This window comes from Rhipicephalus sanguineus, chromosome 7 (assembly GCF_013339695.2).
Source record: "Rhipicephalus sanguineus isolate Rsan-2018 chromosome 7, BIME_Rsan_1.4, whole genome shotgun sequence".
In the NCBI taxonomy this organism is placed as follows: Eukaryota; Metazoa; Arthropoda; class Arachnida; order Ixodida; family Ixodidae; genus Rhipicephalus; species Rhipicephalus sanguineus.
Window position 1 is genome coordinate 150,421,798 of NC_051182.1, and position 20,469 is coordinate 150,442,266.

Below are 20,469 nucleotides of genomic sequence, written 5' to 3' on the forward strand. Positions count from 1 at the left end.
ATAGATAGATAGATAGATAGATAGATAGACAGACAGACAGACAGACAGACAGACAGACAGACAGACAGACAGACAGACAGACAGATAGATAGATAGATAGATAGATAGATAGATAGATAGATAGACAGACAGACAGACAGACAGATAGATAGATAGATAGATAGATAGATAGATAGATAGATAGATAGATAGATAGATAGATAGATAGATAGATAGATAGATAGATAGATAGATAGAAGCGGTCAAAGTGCCTTTGGTTCGCTAAGAAATGCTTCACATTTAATAAGTCAACGTATCCCGTACTATACCTAATATTCAGGGATTCATGGAGGATATATAGTGCCCGCACAAACACTCGGGCGGATATCTTCACTTTCCCATACGATATTCAATTAAAGCGACAACCGCTCGGCGCGCCGTGTGTCGGCAAAAAGAAAGAAACAAAATGACGCCGACGAAGGCACCACTCCACGTTTCCACGCCGTCTGTCGGCAGAGACAAAGAAAGAACGATCGTGGCGCTGACGAAGACATCCATGGATGAAGGCTCGCTTTACCCCAGGCACGGTGTTTACTCCATATATCCGCCGAGCAAGTTTTCGGCGCTGTGCAATCGACACCGTCTAGCTGTTCCACCGGCAAGACGACAGGCGCCTTGCAGTTACGTCTTTTTGGCGCGTTTCCTGTTGACGCAATACGTACCGTACAACGTACTACGAGTGCACGTACGTGCGATTTTTCTTCGGCGCAACAGCGCACTTACTCGTCGTATATGGTGAAACCGGAAACTTCAAGCTCCGAGTGGTACGCTACGGGTACGCGGTACTAGAAGAACAAAAAGACGCGCCGTTCGGGCGTGAGGTGTCGCCAATGTACCCAACAATGGCTGCTGCACTCAAAGTAGACGACGGGCACTGGGGGAAAAAAAAACCCTCTCGCGTTTTCCTCCATCTGACGGTGGTTGTGGCGGCTCTTAATTAGATTGGCTGCGGGTGAGCGAGACCTGGCTTTCTCGTGAAGTGTGTGCTGGCCCGAGTAAATCTATGCAGCGGCGTTGTAACCTCACGAAGGGTTAGTGTTACTGCTAAGCCAATAGAGGGCGTTAAGAGGTATAAGGTGAATGAATCGGTGAACGAATGAATCGTCTGCGACTAAATCGTCAGTCCACTGCATACGTCATCATATACAGCTTAGGCATATTTCAACGTTTCGTCGAATTATTCGTTCATTCGAATGTTCCGGGATTGGCATTGGCGTTCTGTATATTCTAATCTGACCCATTCTATTTTTTTTGGCTTCTTGGAATTGTTCGAAAAGAAAAATGGTCATCTCCTAGGCGGGGCCGTCGGCCCGCCCCACCAACTCGCAGGACCCGGAATAAAGTTATTTCCTTCTTTCCCGTTTTCGATTTCACATGTACACTACACTGCCCACTACACTCCTGTTTTTTTGCTATGCTGTATTTAGGTTTACATGGGCCTTCCTGAATCGCCCGGGAACTCAAATTGCCGTTGCTGGCAGTATCATTAGGCTACAACATACATTTTGAGGCATAAATATAATGTCCGTGTCTGATCCATTGAATTTGCGGAATCACCCAATTGTCTAGTTTCATGCACGATAATCCTGATTCTCCTGCGCTTTGCACAAATTATACATCTTTACGGGCTCGAAATATCCGAAATTTCGAATTGGCCCCTTCATGCGGCCTTTGCGTATCTCCTGCACTTTCTAATCACCAAGTATAACAACGTATCACTCGGGTTATCAGAATATACAAATTAAACGGCATGCCTTGATGTGAGTGAGCCCTTTACATTTGATACTGCTTAGGCAAGCCTCGTTTTACGCTTCTGTTCGAAGTAACCGAAATCAGGAAGTATAGGAAACTGCGAGTTGCTCGCAATGACGTTTTAGCGGAACGTGCGAATCAGGGGCGTAGCCGGAAATCTTTTTCGGTGGGGGGGGGGGGGGGGGGTCTGACTACGGCCCTGGTGCGAATCAGTCGCCTTTGTGAATCAAACGTGCATCCAGCACTTTCGAATATTTGAGTATATCCGTGTGTTCGTATTATCAAGAAATACGAATTAATCGATTTTATACTAACATGAGTAAGTGCCTTTAACTTTCTACTGTTTAGGAAGCATTACTTAACGCTTATGTTGGCCCAATTTATCAATTATCCGCCACCAGAGATTACTAACAAATTACCTGAAATGACGAACTGCTGGACTTTCCATTTCTGATGTTACAGAGCGCAGTGCTTTCAGTTGTTTAGATATGGCTTTACTTGAAATTCTGTTCGAATTAGCCGAAATCACGAGTAATCGGAAACTGCGAACTATCATTCGGGGAGTGTGGTGGTTCTCATTTCTAGTTTTAGACGTTCTGCTCGCGTTCCACATTTCACTACACAGATGTACCTTCGTCTGTGCTTCTGTTCGAATAGGCAAAACTCGCGAATTATTCAGGTATGCGAATTAACTGATGAAACGAATGATTCGAAACGACGAATCACCCGGTTTTTTATTTTCTGGGCACAGTGTGCAGTGTACAGTGCTTTCAAGGATATACTGGGCGTTTGTGGAGAATGCGATTTGACTTGAGTATGCTTGAAATCGCTATCGCTCTCCGTGGCAGAGTTCATGTTTAACACATCGCCCGTAAAAATCGTTTCTTCTGCGTATTTTTGTCGAGTTGCACGAATTTACGAATTAAGCGTAACTGCAGATTGTTAGGAATGACAAATTACTCGAAACTGCCAACTGACCACGTTTCCGTTGTTCGTATTCATCTACTACAACGCTTTCGACTGCATTGGGCGCTTGGTCGGGAAGTCACCCGATTGCGCTTCGAAAGAGCAGTACTATGAACGTGCTGGTGAACCGTATACTTCAAACTACAGCGTGAAACAACGCATGGCGAAGTGGATAAAATAATATGTGGGGTTTTACGTGCCAAAAACCACGAAATGATTATGAGAGACGCCGTAGTAGAGGGCTCCGGATATTTTGACCATCTGATGGTGTTCTTCAACGTGCGCTGACATCGCGCAGTACACGGGATGCTAGCATTTCGCTTTCATCGAAATGCGACCGTCTCGGCCGGGATCGAACCCGCGACCTTCGGCTCAGCAGCCGAGCACCATTAACCACTGCTCCACTGCGGCACGCCCGCCTATGTGTTTGTGATGTGGTTTATGTCTGGAAGCAGGCAATAAAGCAAAAAAAAAAGCCACGGTGGTCTAGTGGTTATGGCGCTGGAGTGCTGACTCGAAGGTCGCGGGATCGAATCCCCGCCGCCGCGGCGGCTGCATTTTCGACGGAGGAGAAAATGTTTGAGGCCCGTATACTTAGATTTAGGTGCACGTTAAAGAACCCCAGGTGGTCGAAATTTCGGGAGCCCTCCACTACGGCGTCTCTCATAATCATTTCGTGGTTTTAGGACGTTGAACCCCAGACGTTATTATTATTGCTCCACCGCGGCGGACAAAATTGCGAACTACCCATTTTACTTTTTCCATATGCATATACTTTTATATGCTTTTAACTCTACAGGGCACTTGGTGCATGGAATACGACTAGAGCGTGATTCAATAGAACGGTATTCTGGGCCTCACGGTGGTGCACTATGCTTGGCTACAATACGACACGAAACGACACGCGACGAAAAAAGGAAGACGCTCGCACACACACCGCTGCACGGTTCTAAGCTCGACGCACACGTCGTGTCTGAAACGAGACGCGTTCCCGCTCTTCCCGGTCCTCGAGTGCATATGCGTGTCGAAGCACGGAGGCCGGCGCTACGGCGCGTCAGGCTGCTCGCGTTTCCTGCGTACGAGTGCTTCAACGTTTGCGCGCGCTGCGGTGTTGGTGGTTTCGACGATGCGCTTTTAGCGGTTAGCGCGCCGAGCTCTCACCGCCTTGCGTATACGTGTCGACGCGAATGTCTTTCCGGTGGGCGCTCAGGCCTTGTCTCCTAGTCTAGCACATTTTTTTGTTGTGGTTTTTAGCTGTTGCAGGAGTTTGTGGCGGCTTCGATGGCGCGCACTAACAGAGTGCGCTACGCTGTAGTATCGTACATTTTGTTTATTTCTCGGCCAACAGTGTTGCGGTGGAAGAATTTGTAGCTAAAGAACGCGTAGCTGTAGCCTTGTGCGATGATGCGGAAAGTTGGCAAGCCCCTGCCTCGTTTCGGTGCAATGCTGAATGTAACGAGAAACGAAACGAATTTAAAAAATGCACTCGAATGATCATATCACCGTAAAGGGAGGACTTGCTACGAAGCATTTCCTGCGAATGATACGCCCTCATTTACAAAAGTCACTGCTGAAACTTAGTGCAATTCCTCTCGACTTCTGCTGCATTCCATTGAATGACTGTTGAAGTTCTGTTCAATCAAAAGTTCTATAGAAGGCTGTACCGTAGCTTCCTAAAGGTGCAGCAACGGTGCGCGCTCACAACACGTTTTGTGTTATGTCGGTCGGCATTGTTGCGGGGGAAGGCACTGTAGCGAAAGGGCGTATAGCTGTTGGCTGGCGTGATGGTGCAAAAAGTTCGCGTTCCAAAAACGTTCAGAGCTGGGTGAGTCGGTGATTGGTCATAATATCGTATATCAGAAGTAGTGCGATTTGAGGAGGACAAAATGGACAAGAAAAACACCACACTCGCTACTTTCTTGTGCTTTTGTCCTTGTCAAAGTGAGCTAGTTCAGCTATACCGTACAACGAAGTTCGTGTCCTCTTTGAGGAGGGACGGCGACCATTGGTCACGTCCCGTGCCCTTTCTTGTGACTGTGTTCTCTCGCGCCTTAAAAACAATCATGCACGTCCAGCCTGTTTGGTACCACCGTATTAACCCATCTATCACGGTCTAAAATCCCTTTTCTTCTTGCTTCATGCAAGCTTCTGTTTTTATAATCCTCTGCTATCTACGTCTGTAACGGCTCCTTTTTTTAAGTGCGTCCATCCACAGCACAGAAAGAGAGGAAGAAAAAAAGTAAAGAAAAAGAAAGGAAAAGAAAGAAAGAAAGCAAGAAAGATTTTATTTCATCTTGTGCTATTTATGTTTTAAACTGTCGTATGACCCGATTCATGGCCGATGACCCGGTGTGTTTAGCGCCAGTTCTGTTCAGTTCTAACTGGCTTGCTGTGCAGAGGTTGACGTTTATGTCTCATCGGTTACTCCATTTCTACAAGTCCTGCAGCGAAAAGAAAAGTGGTTACCCAAAAACAAAAAGGAACAAGTAAATAAAACAATATAGTAAACTGAAACGAACTAAAGTATAATTCACTCGCAGGAGTTCACTTTTCAGTAGCACGTTCACGTGCACACATTTCTGTCCAAGTTCTACCCACAGTATAGGAACTAACACATCACTTCCTATATAGATCAGTCAGGTAACCAACCTATCAAAGAAACATGCGCAATACAGGCAGATGCACGGAGAGTCACTTTACATGTACCGTATTTTGCTACCTCATTAGCACCACAAGAGAGAAGTATAAATGCACTCAAACACAGGGCGAACGTTGCTCGCACCATACACTTGAGGTGACCCAACGCGGATTCACATACGTTTTATTCGTACTCTCTTGTTCCGGCTGCCAAGCCTTGCGTCCTTCCCGCTCGGGCTGTCACGTTATAGCGCGTGCACTATTTAAATGCTAAACGAGACCAACATAGACACACGGGCGTCGGGCCAACTGCTCGTTCTGGCGCATACCACCACCGCCGCCAACCCCTTTGACGGGAGTGAATCCGAAGGAGACTTGGGTTGGGCCTTGGGCACCCGCTGTCCATGATGGCCTGGGCTGGGCGGACAGGGCAGGCACCCAGCATGGGCCGGACCGCGCGTCGAGCGCGCGCTAGCGGTTATTTCGAGACCGCGTCCCTCACCACCGCTCTAGGAGGGGGTTCGGTGTTTTGCGGGACCCGTGGTGCTGGGCGAGAACGCCAAAATAGGAGAAGCGGACGCGTCTAGTCATGCGCAGTAAGCGGCGCTCCGGGTGCAAAATATAACGAAACACAAAAGATAGCTGTAAGGAAAAAAGAAAAAAAAAGACGTGTTCGCGGCGGTTGTGCTTGGGAGATCATCGAACCTGGGCTGCCAGGCCCGCTGCTTCCTTTCGATCATTTTCTTGTTCCCTACAATTTTTGTTCTTCATTTCAGACGCTTCTTCTTCCTCGTGTTCTCCTATATTTTCTGGCGTCGATCTTTTTCTTCCTCTTTCTTCACCATTGTCTTCTTCTTGCGACTTGCGAAGGGGAGCACACAAGCGGTTCAGAAGGAAATACACAGGAGAGGGAGACACTCCCTTTCAAGAGATCTTATTACAAAAAAAGAAAGACTTCCTACCACGAAAGTTCATGCGCAAGCGTAGTCGCAAGAAAATAATCTCCACTCTAAAAAGATCACAAAAAATGTTGCCATATCGCAGAGAACTACGATATCAGACTATCAGAAAGATAGCTCGGAGGGGGCCAATTTATTCAATCGACTAAACCATTTAACTTACTAGTAAGGAGCTCTCATTTCCTCACAATCAAATGTACCGACGGTGCACTGATGCACATGTCTGCATCTTTGTTAATTTGCCCCTCTCCATGAATTTCTCTTTCAAGGCTGCGCGTTGCTCGACTTGTGACCTCTGCCTCCTTGAAACGTGCTGTCCAACCGCATATTTTTCAGAGCGCCCTTTCATGGCAAGTTTTTGAACAGGGGAACTGTTTGAAGCTTGGAGCAAGGCCGGGGTCGTGTAGAGAAAACTCGGTGGATATGCGCCACAGAAAGCGGGTATGTGCCAAGCATCTAGAATAGCACGGCCATGCATAATAGAGTACAGCAAGGGGGTGGGAAAGGGAAGTGAGGGTGAGGAGGAAGGAAAGGAGGAGGAGAGAGGTTAAACTATGGTATAACCATGTGCAGTATAGCATGACAAGGCTTGGGAAAGAGACGTGAGAGTTAGGAGGAGAGAGGGCAATATACAAAGAGATAAAGAAAGAAAGAAAGATGAAAAAAAGGAAAGAAGAAATCGTACAAATAGATAAAGAAAGAAAGAAACATGAAAGAAAGAATGTTAAGAAAGAACTCAATCTGCGTTTGCCAGGTGTTGGCGCTTGCTTGTCAGCGCCGCTGTCGACTCAGATTTCACGGGCGTAAAGTGGCTTCAGTTTTTTTTTTAAATATAGTAAAATCAGTTCCAGGTGAGCGTCTTTCCTGTCCTGTGTACTTCTGAAGCGCTTCTGCGCTCCTCATCAGAAGATGCTGAACAAACTAACCGCAATTCATTCCGTTGGGCCATCATGTGTAAGCACACCATTGATCGCACTAACCGACAAGGAAATTATCTCCTCGCGTGATCATAGCACTGTCATGGACTAGTTGGGACGCATGCGTTGTCCGCTTCCCCTCCCCTTTTGTTTATTTCCATTTCCCAAGAAGCGTATATATTTGTGCACATACGAAATAAACGCTCATATTAGCCAGCGCCAAGTCCTGTCAGTCTCTCTTGTCTTGTGTATCTGTATCTTTATCTGTATCTGAGCTGTTGCCTGTTATGAAACTAACCCAGCAACTCACTCTTTTGAAGAGTATCCCTTCCTCCTGGTTACTTCAATGTACTAAGGGTATACTCAGCGATTAGAAGGGATCATTGCTGCATAGGGTGAAACAGATATGAAATATGGTTGATTAAATGATAATTAAATGAAAAACAATACAGTTGATTAAAGCGAATGAAATAAAGTGAATTAAAGTAAATGAAATCTTAACGTGAATTTAGAGTGAATCAACTGTAGTTTAACCCCTCGGCGACCAAGTCTCAGCGTGTAAAACCGGTAGTGATGTAGAGGCGGCCGAAAGGAAACAAGTAATGCGAAGTAACAGTGCAGGCGAGTGGGACCATCAGTGTAACTTAATGATTGTCCCATGATAGCGTGGGCTCCCACATGTGCTCTCCTTAGCGTTGTGTATATATGTGTGTTTGTGAATGTACGCACTAGTATTTGTGCGTATATGTGATCATTATATATATCATGGTCATCACCCGACACCTGGAGCAGCAAGCCAGGCGATAAACCAGGCTAACGTCTCCGGGAATTTCATTAAAGATTATTGTCTCTCTCTACGCTTTGCGTTAACTAAAGGTGCTGTAAAGCATTATACTTAAAACTTGTAAACGGAAATATTGACCTGTGTGTTTTTCTTTTTTTGTTGCCATTGCAGAACATCTTGGAAAAGTTCAACCCCTGTGCCAGGCAACTCATCGCTGCCGGGAAGACGTACCTGAAAGCACTTCACGGTGAGTGGGCAAAATTGATAATTACGCTCATAGCGAACATTTTCATTTTATTTTACGCGAAAGCGTTTGAATTTCACAGCCCTTCTACCGCTGTGAAGGCTGAAGTCAGCGGCTGTGGATTCAGGTTGTTTTCGCGCCTATTCGCGCTTCTGTGAGCGTTGGCACTTATTCACATCCCGCTCTTCTCCCTCCGAGTGACAGCGCTAGCGCGATCCCTACGTCACGAGACAAAGGGGCCCTACGATTGGTGGAAGGTGCCGCCGCCGAGTATCGCCACACTTATGAAAGAGACGTCGACGGTGGTGAGGGGCGAAGGGCGGTGAAAATTATAGTTCTAGGTGTCCTCTTTGTCCGCGAGTACAGCTTTGCTGTACTCGCGGATACAGCTTTGCTGTAAACAAACCATAAATGGCGCTGGCGTAGTACGGCAATATACACGACACAGGACAGTGTGTGGCATAGAGTTTCCAACAACATTTACTGGAGGGAACTCTGGCGCTGAGATCGCTCAGCCACCATGGGAACGATGGGCAGTACACTGATTTGACTAATATTCGTGCTTACGGCTTCGAACGCACTTGTGGCATTTTTTACTGCTGTGTTTTGGCGATCATTTCGGATAAAAGAATGTACACTTGTTGACTTCGTGACCCGATTTCAAGTGGTGAGCCTAAAAAGGTCAATTGGCTGAAGTGGAAATGCTGAACGTGTGCTGAACTTCGTTTTGAGACAAAGCAGTTGTAGACGACATGGAGCCAAACGTAGCCAAAAGGACAAGAAGCTTAGACAAATCCGCGTACTACCCATCATTCCCATGCTGGCGAAGCGCTGTGCGTTGCAGCTCCCATAGACAGCATAGACAGCTCCCATAGACACTAGCGCCAGATTTCCCTCTAGTGTGTCATTAGGAAACTTTATGAGTGTGTACGGTGTAAGAACGCAGTCATTCAGGTGACCGGCGTTTCGACTTGCTTGAAATCTCCTGCAGCCAAGAGAGAGGCAGCTATCGATGAAACTTTATTCCTTGTGAATATGAATATGAATATATATATGCAGCGTAAAACTATGACGCATATACTCATTAAGCTGCTCACTTGCAAGATAGCAGGCATCCATAGGGACATTCAACTGTTGCCGCGTCATTACACAGTGATGTTTTAACTTGCGCGGACGCACTTGTTTCGCGCTGTCATCCAAAGGGCTGCACAACCTGAAAGAGAGAGATGACTCTCGATTCCAAAAAAAGTGCCACTGATCTTTTTAAACGCGTGTATCTCTTTTTGTCTTTTGTTCCCCCTCTGTTATAAGAGTCGCTTATAGTTGCGAAGTCATGCGGAAATAAGCGTCGTGTCAGAGCCGAAAAGAGAGAGGAAGCTGTACAAAAAAAAAAAAAACAGAAAAAAAATGCTGAGGGGTCCCTGCCGCGTCAGGAAGCGTGATAACGGTTCCCTCTTTCCCTACGGCGCGCAGCCCGGTCGCATCGACTTCCTACGAGCCGTAAGAGGCGACTGCCACACGCAGTGCCCCCTAACGGGCGACACTTATCAGCGGCGGGGGAAGGTGTACGACTAAAAGAAGCACGCTGAAGAAAGCTTCCGCAGCGCCACCAAGCGACGAGAGGCGGCGATTAAACTGCACACGTGTAAATCATAACAATGAATAGAAGGAAAGCAGACGGGATTGATATCTAGCGGGTGAACTGGGCATCGCGAAGGGCGGGAAAAGAGTATGAGAGCATAACGCGCATGGAGGAAGAAAAACTTAGGGGGGAGCATTGCGTCACACATCCATCCTTGGAAGACGAACGCTCCGCGAAGCCACCAGTGTAGGCCCAACACGTGACTTCTTGTATCAAGATCACTCAAGAAATGAGATTTGCCGAGATTTTGGGGTTTGATGCCCGGTAGTTTCGTTCTAAGCGCGCTTGCTCGGCGAAGTTCGGCCGCCTTGCGGAGGCTGCTCAAACACAGAACTTAACCGGGAGTGCTAAAACCCACCGAGCACACTGACGTTTCGATTGCCTGTTGGGCCGACAAAATTGGTTTGGATCGTATTGCGCAATGCACTCTCCTAACTTATTAATTCCTCCTCGATAGAGCAAGAAGATTGATCGCCACGTCATAGCGCGCCTACAGTGCAAGCGAAGCTACATCAGCGCTGCCGGACGCGCGTTATCAGCCAATACGCTGTCGCCAAGGGGTCACGTGTTCGGCCTACACTGCGAGAGAGAAAAGCGAAGGGAACTGCTTCAGTGAGAGATTTCGCTTACCAAGGCTGGATGCGTGACGTAATGCTCCATGCTACTTTTTTAACGCGAGAGCGCTAAAGAATTAGTTTCGCAGAAATTCCGGTTTCGGCGTCCTTGGTTGTGAGCGAAAAATCAGCGTTATCGGTGACCGAAAAATCGAGAAAAATGTAAACAAAATAAATAATGACATTCTTCGGTTCGAGTGAGAATCTAACCCAGGCCGTCTGCATGGCAAGCAGGTGTCCTACCACAGAGCAACGCCATTGCTTGAAACTGCCTGGGAAAAACAAAAACAACAACAACACTGTATAAATGTCGTGTAGTGCGAGGACTCTCCTGAACATATGCAATATTGCGTGGCAGTTGCGCAGAATCGCGCCAGGCGTCAAAACATGTGAATTGGGCAACGAGTGGGTTTTTTAAAGCCCCACCCATTACAAAGCGCTCAGACATATTTACTCATCATCATCAGCAGAAGCATCAACAAAGTGAGCAGCTGCGTAGGTTCACGTGTCGCCTTACGTACGCATAGTGGGCGTTTCGCTGATTCTCAAAAGGAAGAATTGTGGCGTAGTGGTCACTGCGTAACTGTACTTGCAGTAGACCGATTCTAGGATAGTTTAAAGCGGCCAGTGTTACGCGCACAGACGTTCGTTTCCTTGCGGCGCGGTTCAGGCATGCACCGAGAACCCAAGCCAGGCCGGCAATTGAGAAGGCGATGCGCACGGGGCACGATTACGTTATTGCGTTCTCCTCTTGAAGGCGACGCTGAAGCTTCCTCCAATTTTTTTTATTCCTCCAATTTCGACGTCAGAGGCGGTTCGGCAAAATATGGGCGCTAAAACAGCTTCCGCAGCGCCATCTTACGATGGGCAGCGCTGCTATTAAAGCAGAAAGACAGAGAAAACAGATGGCATCAAACAAAAACGCGAGCGATATTTTGTGCGGTAAAGAAACCCAGCCGCACGCACGTACGTGTGTCGTCTGGTTCGGACAAGCGGAAGCGACGTTACAGCCCCTTTGCTCGACCGCCGCAGTTTCGTATACGACGGCGAAAACCCATAATTCAAAAGGGGGGCTGCGCTTAGTGTAGCGAGCCACATACGCTGTATACATTAGAAACGCTCATTCGTTCGCCCCTCCCCCCCTCCCCATTCCCTCCCCCCCATTCTCTTCTTCCCTTCATCTTTGTTCGTACCTCTGTCGACACTAGCATCATTACAGAACCCCCGTCTCTCCCCCTCTCGCCTTAAATGTTTTACGGCCTTCCTCCTCTCCTGCGTTTTTAACGGGTGGAGGGTGGTGACAGTATAACCCCAAGCACCTCCCCATCTCGCTTTTGCGCCGTTACGATTACGAAGTTTTCCTCTGTCCGCGCTAAAGATTGGCCAGGAGGAGAGGGGGCTTGTATATGACACATCTCGGTAAAACGGTGCATCGCTGATGCATGGCTGTTCCAGTGTGGCCGAGCAGCATTTGGGAGAGCTCTAAAAGGTCAGCGCTGAAGTTACGATTGTACGTTATCGTATATTACGCTGTAAGAGCAGCTGCACCCTTCCGGTGCGTCTTTTTGGTTTTCGTCACGGAGCTATAATCGTTAAATACCTTACGTGGCTTTCCTTGCTTCAACGTCGCCGTGCGTCTGGTACTTCCGAACCAAGAAACAGCGTGACAATCTGAGCGTTTCGCTGCACTCATAGGAAAGATGAAACACGAAAATACGCATAGATAAGAGGCTTTATTCGCGTTGCTTTATCTTTCCTAAGTATGAAACCACTCGCGCAAGCATCCGTTTTAGCAGCATTCCTGATAGGGAGAACTTGCAGGTTGCGTCTTGGCAATGTTATCTCTTGAGGGAGGGGGGGGGGGAGGGGAGGGAGGGGGTCAAAGGGGAGGCAGCCGGAAATTTTTGGGGGGCGCCCCCTCCCAGTGGCCCTCCCTCCCTTGCGCCGCCATGGAGGGACTTGTTCGTTATGCAGGTGTTTACAGACGTTCGCTGTAGACTTTCGGCACTACAGACGTTCGTTGTTGAGGCCTTTAACAGTGCTTCGTTATAGCGAACATATCTTTGTCTATGTCCTGCCCGACTAATGGCGAAATTTGACAATGTCCACAACAGCACCACTGGTTCGTGCTCGACCACGTTCCATAACAGTGCACCCTTTTCTACTCGGTCCGCTCAGGGCAGATCAAGAGGAGGGGGAAAATCGCAGTTTCGCTTGAGTGATGGAGAGAATGAGGAGAGCAGCAGTGGGGGCCCGCCATTTTGTCATTTTCTCTCCACACACCGCCCTTGCCACCCGCCACCCTTCCCGATTTCCCCGCGGCCGACGATAGCCAAGCCATGCCGAAGTCGCTGCTGCTGCGGGCGCGCGTGCCGCCGCAGCGGCAGTAGTTGGCGGCCACGACGTGGTTCTGCCCCTGCCCCCTCTACTCCCCCCTCCCCTTTCCTACACTAACAGGCTGGGCGGTCTCTTATACCCGCGCTTAACGGCCCGCGCTTCTCGCTGGCAGAATGTTCCGTGTTGTCGTCGGGCTTGTGACAAATGGGCGCTCGGAGTAAAATTGGGCGCGCGTTTCTTTCCCCGACGTCGTCGCCGTCGCGTAGCGCCGTTTGTTCCAGGCCCCATACGACCGCTATTGTGTATCAACGACACCGCCGCGTCAGCAGTGCTGTTCTCTCGTATAAGCACTTCGAGAATGGTCTTTCCGCTCTGAGCCCACAGCGGTACTCTCTCTTTCTCTTGCTGCGTACAGTTTACTCGTTTGCCCATCTTCCGCAGTGTGTGCGTGCCATAAGCGCTAATGCATATCTATCTATCTATCTATCTATCTATCTATCTATCTATCTATCTATCTATCTATCTATCTATCTATCTATCTATCTATCTATCTATCTATCTATCTATCTATCTATCTATCTATCTATCTATCTATCTATCTATCTATCTATCTATCTATCTATCTATCTATCTATCTATCTATCTATCTATCTATCTATCTATCTATCTATCTATCTATCTATCTATCTATCTATCTATCTATCTATCTATCTATCTATCTATCCTATCTATCTATCTATCTATCTATCTATTCTATCTATCTAATCTATCTATCTATCTATCTATCTATCTATCTATCTATCTATCTATCTATCTATCTATCTATCTATCTATCTATCTATCTATCTATCTATCTATCTGTTTTATCGTTATCTCTGTCATTTTATGTACTTGTGTGTCTATTTCCTTGTCATTATCTCTGTCGTTCTATCTATTTGTATGTCTCGTCCTTTTACCATTATTTCTGTCCTTCTTTTTATATCTATATCTATCCATGATCCTGTCTGTATTTCTGTCTCCGTTGTCTCTCTCGAGTTCGAGTTAGTGCGTAAAATCCTCTCTCTCCTCTCGGTGTGTGTATGCGAATGTCGACCACGCTCTCGTGCACAACTTGTCGTGCTACGGCTCGAAGACACCATAGTATGTATATCGTGCAGTACATACCACGCGGGCTCTTGTGGCAGGGACGATGAGCCATTGTCGGGTCTTCCGTCGTCGCCAGCGCCCTTTGTTCTCGCGTGGCGACCGCCTTTTTCTGGAATAAAAGGGGGGCACTTGTCTTTCGAGAATAAACGCGCTGTGCGATGTATAACACAATGGATGGTCGCATCAGCCGTGTTAGCCATGTAAGCGGTTGCCGGACGCGTCTGGTTGCGGCACGGCACATTGGCCGCTCAATATACAGACGTTTCTGTATAGCGGGAAATGAGATGATAAATACGTTAGGCTTAGCGGGCATGGGCGGAAACAGGGCAGTGGGGAATTAGGGAGCAAGTGGGTGCGACCGATGTGGAAGTCGTGATTAGCAGCAGGAAACGGTGCTACGCTGGACATGGCAGCATGGGTGTAGGGCAGTGGAGGGGATCTATAAAACAGTAGTAGATTGAGTAGGGCATGTTATTTCTCGCACAAGAATTTTTTTCTTTCGGGAAATGAGAAACCTGCCGAAGGAAAGCAGACAGAGTGACAGCGCGTCCATTGAGCGCCAGGGAATCGAACACACGTTGAAGAATATTCAATGTCAAGTAAAGAGATGCGCACATAAGGGCGGTAGTGGACTAGGTGACGTGATGACGAAGTCAAGGAAAGGGTGAACTACAGTACCTCCTCCTGCATACACGTCTATTGTACTTACGTTACTACTGGCGTAATTAAACTGATTCTAACGAGACTAAGAAAAAAAGCAGGTGCATGCGATGTAGCCAGATGACCAACGGCGTGAATCCAGTTAAATCACATGGGGGTACGCACATCTTGCCATGGCGGCTGTTTTGTTTTTATTTTTGTTTATATAAAAATTAAAATCATGCTTTGAAATAATACTTCCCAGCTCATGTAATTGCACTGTTCTATTGAGTCTTCTCCGAAAGTGGTATAGCGGCAGTTGCGATTTCAGTAGTCTCATATAGCTGACGGATATGGAACACAGGCCTACACACGCTACAGAATAAACAGGCATTAACAAAAAAGTTATTGCACTATACTTAACTCTCAAGCAATTCAAATATATGGCGTTTGAAAGATAAATCTCAAGGGGGTACAATGCAAGGGGTGTCCCTCCGGCCTGAACACAAGGGATGTCAGGACCCCCCTGACCCCCCCCCCCCTCCCTTGTGATTTACGCCCGTGCAGATGACGTTGTCGTGCACGGAGGTGTCTGGGAGAGCAGCTCAGGCTCATCGCTTGTTGACCGCCAAAAGCCACAGGAACGCCGTTATCACGATCGAGGTGTACGAAGTCGAAAGGCTGGATGCAGCGCATCTGAATTAATTTCTTTTTCATTTTCTATCCAGTTTCGTCAGGTGTCCCCAGCTGTTATCCGTTATACAATTGCATTACATGATATGCCAGGGCTGCGCAGAATACCCGGCACGGTGAAGCGCGCGTAAGCTGGAAGAGCGGCTTCCCAAGAGTTCGTTGTAAACTGTTTTATTTTATTATAATTACTCCAAGGGCTGAGCGTAAAGAGTAGCGGTTCAGTGTGCAGACAATTATCGAAGTACAGTAAGACATGCTTCGTCACCTTAAATGTATTCATGGTCGGCCGTCCGGGGTGGTTTGCCTTAGGTAACCACTGAACAACCGACCAACGAACGTTGGGAAGGAGAAGCAATGGAATTTTTTTTTTTACGAAGGAAAAGTCTCAAACAAGACAATGGCATGATGAAGAATCCAGAGTTCTTCCCGTAAAGCCTCCCTCAAGCTTTTCCTTGTTGCCTTCATTCTCTTCCCTATCTACCCTTACTTTTCCTTCTCTCACTGCGCGGCTACCACCGTGCAAAATGTTGAGCGTGACTAATGGGCTGTCGAAGCTCTGACGTGGCCGACGATTGTTTCTTATAGTGCACGCCTGGCCTTCGCAAACAGGTCTTTATGCTCTGCAAGCCGTTTCCCGCGTCCTCGCCCTTGGGACACATTTGTCCCACTCGCGTAGTGTCCCAGACTCGTGGGACACATTTCGGGATCCGCCGCCGTTGTTGCCTTTGCTGCCTCACGCGTCGCTTCCGATCAAGGAACAGAGAGTTTCTAAGCAACACTAAAAGAAAACGCTTCCTTCGCAACGTCCTGAGATTGCGGTGCAAAAGCCACTGGCGCTTTCTTTTTTTTTTTTTCACTGGGTGCCGCTCCGGAATCCACGAACCTCCTCTCCTCTTATCCTTATACACCCCTACTTTTTCCCTTCGACACACAACGCTGCGTCGGCGCACGCGAAAGATGGATGCGACCGCAACGGGGTGGGTGACACTCAGATTTATCATCTGCGTGCTGCCCGTTACACACTGCTGCCTCTTAGGCTTGCCGCCAATGTTGCGGCCACGGAAGCCTGCGGGATCTGAGATAACGGTGCTGCGCTGCCCAGTAAGAGAGGTCGCGGGTGCAAGTCCCTAACATAGCACGCAGCGGCCACACTTTCCAGTGGACGGGCCATATCTATCTATCTATCTATCTATCTATCTATCTATCTATCTATCTATCTATCTATCTATCTATCTATCTATCTATCTATCTATCTATCTATCTATCTATCTATCTATCTATCTATCTATCTATCTATCTATCTATCTATCTATCTATCTATCTATCTATCTATCTATCTATCTATCTATCTATCTATCTATTTGTCTGTCTGTCTGTCTGTCTGTCTGTCTGTCTATCTACGAGGGGCGTTCAATAAAGATTTCCCCTGACCTACTTCCTGTGGACGGAGAGCAACGAAACTTTCCAGATTTATTAGTCCTTCTCTACATAGGTGACACCCCGGAACACACACTACTCCCATCTTTTTATGCAACTGTAAACACCTCGCTTGTAGAAGTCGACAGGTTGCTGCAAAATTTATGTTGTAACTTCAGAAATCAGAGTCTCATGATCTGTAAAATGCTTGCTCTTCAAATATGACTTCAATGTTGGAACGAGGTAGAAGTCCGCTGGTGCGAGGTCGGGTGAATAAGGGGAATGCGGTAGAATTTCAAAGCCGCAGGAGCGTGCTTCCGTCTGGGCAACATGTGAGTTGTGAACTGGGGTATTGTCTCGCAGAAGGCGGACGCCTTTGGTGAGCATGCCACGTCTTTTGTTTTTGATGGTCTCTCGCAATTTCCGCAGCAGTGAAGCATAGTATGCCCCAGTAATCGTGGCACCCTTTGCTAGGAAATCCATCAAGACCACTCCGTGCTGGTTCCAAAAGACTGTGAGCATGACCTTGCCCGCCGAGGGCTGGGTGCGTGCCTTCTTTGGAGGCGGTGAGTCCAAGTGCTTCAATTGCATCGACTGGACTTTAGTCTCCGGATCATAGTGATGGACCCAGCATTCGTCCTGTGTAATTAGTCTGTTGAAAAAGTCCTGCTGGTTTCCATGGCACATGGTCAAAAGAGCCTGGGAGCATTCGACTCGTTCCTGCTTTTGGAAAGGTGTGAGCAGCCGGCGAACCCAGCGATCGGATACCTTACGCATATGAAGATGGTCCTGAATGATTTTTTTCCATGGACCCCACACTTTTCTTGACATGTTGGGCTAGGTCTCGAACGCTAACGCGGCGATTTTTCAAAATGGCGGCCTCCACTTGCTGGATAGTGTGTTCATCGACAGCGGAATGGGGTCGCCCTGCAATCGGAGCCGCTTCCACGGAAATCAGGCCGTATTTCAATTGGCGATGCCAGTTATTCACTACATCATATGATAGGGAATCCTACCCATAAACCTCTTTTATCTCATCGAACGTCTCCCTTGGAGTGCGGCCTTTCAAGTACGGGAACTTGACGGCTGCTCTGTCTTCCACTGCATCCATTATCACACCTCACACCACTTCAGCGCCTCTAAAAGAAAGACCGTTATTAGTTTAGAGTTGCAAATTGGCACGCGACCTACAGTGACTTATGTCATTACGCATGCGCAGTTTCAGCATCCTGCAATAAATGGAAGTCAGTCAGGGGAAATCTTTATTGAACGCCCCTCGTATCTATCTATCTATCTATCTATCTATCTATCTATCTATCTATCTATCTATCTATCTATCTATCTATCTATCTATCTATCTATCTATCTATCTATCTATCTATCTATCTATCTATCTATCTATCTATCTATCTATCTATCTATCTATCTATCTATCTATCTATCTATCTATCTATCTATCTATCTATCTATCTATCTATCTATCTATCTATCTATCTATCTATCTATGATGGACAGTTACTGCAGCTGCACGCTCTGGCTCGTAAATAACGTTTCCTCCGACGAAGCTGATTGCAACCAATCGCAGATTTTCTTTCCTCCCCTGGAATCCTGTGTTAATGTTTCTTCTTCACTTCACAGTTGTGATTCGCAACTCTTGTTCCGGCACGTTGCGGGACTCAGGTGGCTGACAGAGCTAACGAGTAGTAGGGCTCTTGGAAATTGCTTCAAATTTTCCTTGAGGTGCAACGAGGTCGTTTGCATTCGTTAGGGTCAACAGGCACAAAAGGAACATCGTTCCAGAGCCGCGAGCTGCCATAGACTGTTGCTTCTCTAAGAATATGAACTTGCTATGCATGGAAAGACGGAAGATGCCTGATTGCCAGCAGCTTCACTTTGCCACGCGTCTGGAAAGCTGCAGCCGGCCACCTTTTTTTTTGTGTGTGTTCAGGAACTAAGAGAAGGTATAGTCAGTAGTAGTAACCATGAAAATGTACTGCCGAATGCACTGCATTTTGCTCATGCGCTAAATTTGTCTAATGCAAAGAGAAACTCGCAAAGACGAATCCATTCTTTCGCGAACAATCAGTGGAAAAAGCTCCACTGATTGTGTGTGTACACACACACACACACACACACACACACACACACACACACACACACACACACACACACACACACACACACACACACACACACACACACACACACACACACACACACGCACGCGCACACACACACACACACACACACACACACACACGCACACACACACACACACACACACACACACACACACACACACACACACACACACACACACACACACAAACTCTCTCTCTGATCCCCTTGCCCCCGTTTCTACTCAGTTCGCGTGCTGAGACGCGCGAATCCTATGCTTTTTTTTTATTTTTTGCCAGCTTGTTGGCATCCACATAGTGTTCCCAAGTTTTGTCGTTTTGCCACTCCCATTACGGGGAGACTAATGGTGAGGAGGGAGGAGGCGCGCCTTCCGTGGCGAGGAAAAAACTGTTACGTCGCGTGACCACGTGTCGTTTGCTTCCGCTTGCGCAGGCTTGGGCAAGCCTTTACTTAGTAGTGTACTTATTCTTTTTTATTGTTAGTTGCTGTGACTTTTACCTGAAAGATATGAGTGCCAATTGCCCATTAGGTTGGCTGTATGTGAACCTGTAATGCCTTGTGTAAGCCAAGAGGTATTTTCTTTACAATTTTGATTTAATCTGAGTACTATACATCTAGCATTTGTTGTGAACACTATGACGCTGTTGATCGAATGTTGTAAACTAAGCTGGTTTATTACAGGTATTGTGAAGCGTGGTAAGATTAGTAGGAAAAGCTGCTGCTGTGGTTACTACTACTACTACTACTACTACTACTACTACTACTACTACTACTACTACTACTACTACTACTACTACTACTACTACTACTGCTACTACTACTGCAAGGGGACACGCCCGCATGTATCCTTCTACGCGGTGCCTTTGTCGTCGGTAGTGACAACATCTCGGTATGCCCTGCGACGTCTCCGCCTAGGCCTAATCACGCGTTTTCTAGCGATACTTGCCCCTTGGAGTGCTGGGCTACCTTGTCGTCTGGATCTAATTTTATCTAGCGATAGAGCAGACAACAGAGGTATAGCGAAATGGACTGTGTGCCCTTCTCCAAACGCTAAGGTTTCGTAATGTTCGCTCCCTCATCATGACGGTAGCCGGCAAAATAACAAACATCTCGTCATCTCTCGAAGAAAGCGAGAAAACTGTTATGTCGCGTGACCAGCGGCAATTTGAACGGGAAGGAGTGGCGATGCTTTCTTCTCTTCCTCTCTCTCTCTTGCTCCCTCTATTTGTGTGGACATTTTGGGAATCCGGTAGAAGAGGAAGCGGCCCATCTTCCTGCAATTCTACTTCACGAAAAACTCCTCAGAGCGTTGCGGAAGTCCTGAGCCATAAGAAAAGAAGCGGGTGACAGGGTTCGTGACAGAAAGAACACTTCGTACCCACCCGTCAATTAATTGCTTTTCTTGGAAATACTAGATAGAAGCACACGAGAGATTATAGAGGCAAAACCCATAGTCAAGGAAGGAGCAACACGCGTCAGATCACCGCCAATTTCTTTATAGTAAAAATAATTGCTGTTCCTAAACTTGATGTTGCCGTATGATAC

The 20,469-nt window shown here is 47.2% G+C and overlaps 1 protein-coding gene across 1 annotated transcript in view; it reads left to right on the plus strand.

The window, feature by feature from the left end:
* The window catches only part of LOC119400248 (brain-specific angiogenesis inhibitor 1-associated protein 2-like), a 170,539-nt gene that overhangs the window by 50,611 nt on the left and 99,459 nt on the right, over positions 1-20,469 (plus strand). The window contains 1 exon segment of the mRNA XM_037667259.2: positions 8,226-8,301. Coding sequence (XP_037523187.1) covers positions 8,226-8,301 — 76 coding nt within the window.